General features: G+C 55.8%; 1 protein-coding gene across 1 annotated transcript in view; it reads left to right on the top strand.

Annotated features, from left to right (window-relative positions):
* Positions 1 to 4,806, top strand: part of DBH (dopamine beta-hydroxylase (dopamine beta-monooxygenase)) — a 21,547-nt gene that overhangs the window by 4,714 nt on the left and 12,027 nt on the right. The window contains exons 3-5 of the mRNA XM_006900557.1: positions 431 to 688; positions 2,713 to 2,889; positions 3,296 to 3,398. Coding sequence (XP_006900619.1) covers positions 431 to 688; positions 2,713 to 2,889; positions 3,296 to 3,398 — 538 coding nt within the window. The remainder of the gene's footprint in view (positions 1 to 430; positions 689 to 2,712; positions 2,890 to 3,295; positions 3,399 to 4,806) is intronic.

Below are 4,806 nucleotides of genomic sequence, written 5' to 3'. Positions count from 1 at the left end.
GAGGCTGATGGACTGAGTGTCGGTGGAGTGGCTGTGGTGAAGTTAACTCTGGTGGAGTGGACGTTGGAGAAGACGTTGATGATGAAGTGTTGGTGGAGTGTTGGTGAGTGGAGGTTGACGGAGTGCGTGCTGCTGGCGTGGATGCTGTCAAGTGAATGTAAAGTGAGTGTTGGTGGATGGGTGGCGGTGGAGCGGATGTTAGGAATGCAGGATTTAGAAAGATAAAATGCACAATACCTGGTACAACAGTGAGTGCTGGATGGATCGCTGGGACTTGTCCTGTTCCGTTTACCCTGAGTCTCAGAGAAGCCCTCACTGGCTGAGAGAGTGGCCAGGCTTGGGTAGGCATGGGCACAGTGCCCCTCTGCTTGTCCAGGAGCCCTCCTGTGTGCAGATGTGTGGCTGCGTGGTGACCTAGTGCTCTCTGCAGGATGGCACGGTGCATCTGGTGTACGCGGTCCTGGAGAGGCCAGTACTGTCACTGGAGGCTATCAACACGTCACAGCTGCAGTCGGGGCTGCAGAGGGTGCAGCTGTTGAAGCCCCACATCTCAGTGCCCACACTGCCCAAGGACCTGAGCACCATGGAGGTGCGGAGCCCCAACATCTTGATTCCTGGCCAGGAGACCACGTACTGGTGCTTCATCACCGAGCTCCCGAAAGACTTCTCGAAGCACCACATCGTCATGGTACGGGCAGAGGCAACCCAGTGACCGGACCTGGGCCTCTGTGACAGAATCCCACAGGCGGATGGTCTCAGCCCATCTTCTCCCAGTCCAGCAGGCTGGCAGGCTGAGTTGAGGGCACCAGGTTGGGGAAGGCTCTCTCTCTGCTGCCTTTGGAGAAGCATCCTTTTCCCTGGGGATCTAGCTCCCTGTAGCGTGCACCTCTCTCCTCACATTCCTGCTTGCTGACTCTATTCCTTTTATATCTTGTAAAACCTGACCTCAACACACACCCTCCATTAATCCGCTTCATTCACAGCCTGCTCCCAAATGCGATTTTAACCAGATGGTCAGAATTTGTAACATATCTATAACAGGAGGACAGAGAGCTCTGGTCGCTGTCCCAGCTCCACCTGCTCCCTGGGCTGGCATCCAGGGCAGAGGGGAGGGCATGATGAGAGGTGGGCACGGGCCCTGGGCGCTGTCGATGGCTCTGGTGGAGCAAGGGTTCTCAGGGCTTGAGATGCTGAGGTGCTCCCCTTGCTGTCTCACCCAAGGCTGCCAATGTTTCCCGGTCCTCACCCCACCCTCTAAGGGCACCCACAAACCACCCACAGCCATGCATGGAGTTGATCCCGTCTCCTCGGGACCCTGTAGGACAGAGGACTACATCCAAGCTTCCAAGACCGCCACCTTCATGGAGATGACTGCCTGTCCCTCCCAGGAGTGGCTGCTGGGTTTCATGCGGGAAACCCCACGGCCACTTCAGTGGTCTTTCAGCTGTTCAATTCGTACACTGTTTAAGAGGGAAAGACGGGGACTGGGGACCAGACCTGCAAGCAGAACAGTGCCTCCCAGACTCGAGATGGAAACGTATACAAATGAGAAAAAAGAGATTCGGCTTCAAAAAATGCGTGACAGGGAGTGATCTTACGCCCGCCTTAATAGATTTTCTTTTATATGAGAGAACTTTGTAAGGATAATAAGCCAGTCTTATAGGAAACTTGCAAACACAGGAAGGAGGTAAAACAAACAGCTCCCTCCAGGTGAGGTGAGGCAGGTGGCAGGTGACTCTGGGAGACAATCACCTCTCCTCAGGCAGCAGTTGGTGTGTGACTGATCAGTGGCTCCAGGTTAGTTGTTCTTTGGTTTTGCAGGGAGGCTGCCTCCAGCTAGGCTGCCTCCATCCCAGATGCTAATACCGTGTGAGGATAACAAAGAGACTTATCAAGGGGGGTGGTTGTGTGAAATTCAGAAGACTCCCATGGAGCTTGCTGGAAATAGTATGAATTTGCAATCTGGTCAGCTTAAGGTAGGCTGCTAAATTTCTGCTGGGCCCAGCAGGCAATGCTTTAAAGCACATTGAAAAAATGACCTTCGAGTTAGTGGTCAGTGCTTAATCCTCTGTGCCACCAGAGCTCTTTAGCCTAGATCAAAGCAGCCAATGTCTTCATTTCTGCACCATCCGGGTCATTTCTGTCTGTCTGTCTGGCCCTTCTCTCTTTTGCGCAAACCCAGCTCTGCTCAGTTTGAACCCGCACCAGGGGGGAGGGGTGGACGCTAACAGTGCTGCTACCTCCTCCTGTGGACTTGGGGGTGAGCGGGGGGAGGGGGGTGTTCCTGATTGTTGCATCAGCGTCCCTGTGCCCTGTCGAGGCCTGTCGGCAGAGAGGCACAAGCCTGGCAAAGCCAAACTGTGCAACATCCAGGAGGACTCTCAGTGGTGCTCGCGTCTCCAGCTCTTTGATAGCTAAGCCCCACCTCCCTGGGGACCTACAGGCCCTGATGGCCTTGCTCAGCCCCTGTCCAGTCCACTTTCATGTAAGGACAGTGCTTCCTATCCTGGGCAGGATGTGGCTGCAGGCACCCTGGTTCCTTCGCTCGATTCACACTTAGAATATGGGCCCCAGAGATGCCTGCCAAGCTGTCCATTTTCTGGATGGACAAACTGAGGTCCAAGGGTTGTCACACTGGTGCTCCAGGTAGGTGAGTGGGCTGAGCAAAGTGTGAGATGCTGAATTCCCAGGCTCAATGTCACCCCTTTGCAGTACGAGCCCATTGTCACCATGGGCAACGAGGCCCTGGTCCACCACATGGAGGTCTTCCAGTGTGCCCCAGAGTTCGAGATCATCCCCCACTTCAGCGGGCCCTGCGACTCCAAGATGAAGCCGGACCGTCTCAACTACTGCCGCCACGTGCTGGCCGCCTGGGCCTTGGGCGCCAAGGTGCCCCCTGCTCGGCCCGAGGGGGTGGAGGGGGCACAGATTTTCTTCCCAAAAGGAGAGGCCAGTGACTCCCATGTACTTGACCCTGGGAAAACCACTATCTCTGTGGCTTTTCTGTAAAAGCACAAACACCCAGGAGTTCATGATTTCACATATACAGAGCTCCTTCCCCTTGGGTTTGGGGTACAGGGGTGTAGACCCCAAAGGGATTTTATCAGGTCTCCTGCAACTCTCCAGGGCAGGGCAAGGGTGAGTGGGATGTGGACAGCCCTGGTACCCATTGTGCGGATGGGCTAGAGGGGGCCTGAGCTGTGGGTGGGCTTGCTGACCGGGAACCCGCCTGTCCTCACGTTCTGGCAGTCTCCCTGGTCTTGGAGCCCATTCCTGACCCTCCTCTACCTTGCAGGCATTTTACTACCCAGAAGATGTTGGCCTTGCCTTTGGGGGTCCTGGCTCCTCCAGATTCCTGCGCCTCGAGGTCCACTACCACAACCCCCTGAAGATCCAAGGTGAGTGGCTCCAGCGGCTGCTGCCCAGGCCCTGGTCACCCACTCCCTCAGGGCACCCCGACAGTCCACTGAAGAGGACAAGCACTGGCCAAGCCTGTGTCTAGCACGCTTACCCACCCGCCAGCCTCAGTGTCCTTGTCTGGTCCGTCACCTCCAGCTGTCCCTCTCCCATGCCTGTTCCTTCCCTGGTGGGATGAGCTCCGCAGGGCCATTCTCCAGTGCCCAGCACTCAGTGGGGCCTCCACACCCCACGTGCCTCCTTCCTCGGCACCTTGGTGTGCCTGGCATCTACTGGGCACTGTCCAAGGTCCATGCAGGACAAAGCAAGATGATAGGTTGTTGCATTCCCATTTCATAGATGAGGAAACGAAGGTCCAGGGAAGAAGGGAGCCCACTAAGACCATAAAATCCACAGTGCTCAGAGCCAGAGGGTCAGCTCTGCACACAGTCCTGTAATGGGCAAGCTGAACTGAAACGCACCAATGAAAGCCTGGTTCCTAAGCTCCTTCCCTGCCTTTCCAAAAGCTTAGAAATGTGCTCAGGCCACCCTCGGTGCACACGCACACACTTACACACACATACACACGCCTCACATTGTAGGGCCCGAGAAAACGGGAGGCTAGACTTGTTGTGTTAGGCGCTGTCGAGTTGATCACGATATGCAGCAGTCCTCTGAACAACAGGTCTGACTCTCCGCTGTCCTGGGCCTTCCTCGCCGTCTCTGACACACTTGAGCCCTGCTACAGTCACCGTGTCATTCCGCCTTGTTGAGGGGCTTCCTCTCTGTCTGACTCTCCACCCTTCCTAGCATGATGTCTGTTTTCAAGACCCGGCCCCATCTGATAACACACCGAGCGCGTGTGAGACCAGGTTTCCTCCTCCTTCGCTCTCCACCTCTGGAGGGGCCGCCCGGAGCTGCTTCCTGCTCAGCCACCATGACTCGAGTGTGAGATTGGTTGTTAGGTTTCGTTGTGTCAGCTACGCCTCCTTGTGACCCTGCCCCATGCCATCCTCATCATCTTCCTCACCGTGTTCCAGGCACCGGGTCTGCCCGTCTCCTTCAAGGTCTTCCTCTCCGTCTACTCTCCATCTTTCCCATCCTGATGTCTTACTCCAAGGACTGATCCCTCCTGACAACATGTCCACAGTGTGTGAGAACCAGTTTCACCACCCTTGTCTGTAAGGCGCGCCATAGCGGAACGTCCTCCAAGACAGACTTGTCTGTGCTTTTGGCAGATTAGATGTGGTGTTGATTATTGTTGGTGTTATGTGCCTTCAAGTCAAGTATGACTCACAGCAACCCTGTGAGCGGCAGCTCTGAGGCCTGTCCTGTCAGTGCCCTCCTCACCTCTGAGGCCTGACCTGTGCCCTCCTCACCTCTGGGGCCTGTCCTGTCAGTGCCCTCCTC

The sequence above is a fragment of the Elephantulus edwardii genome, unplaced genomic scaffold (assembly GCF_000299155.1).
Source record: "Elephantulus edwardii isolate Elephantulus edwardi_28Jun2011 unplaced genomic scaffold, EleEdw1.0 scaffold00289, whole genome shotgun sequence".
Classification (NCBI taxonomy): domain Eukaryota; kingdom Metazoa; phylum Chordata; class Mammalia; order Macroscelidea; family Macroscelididae; genus Elephantulus; species Elephantulus edwardii.
Note: the sequence above shows the minus strand (reverse complement) of the source record. Positions and strands in the feature narration are given on the sequence as shown.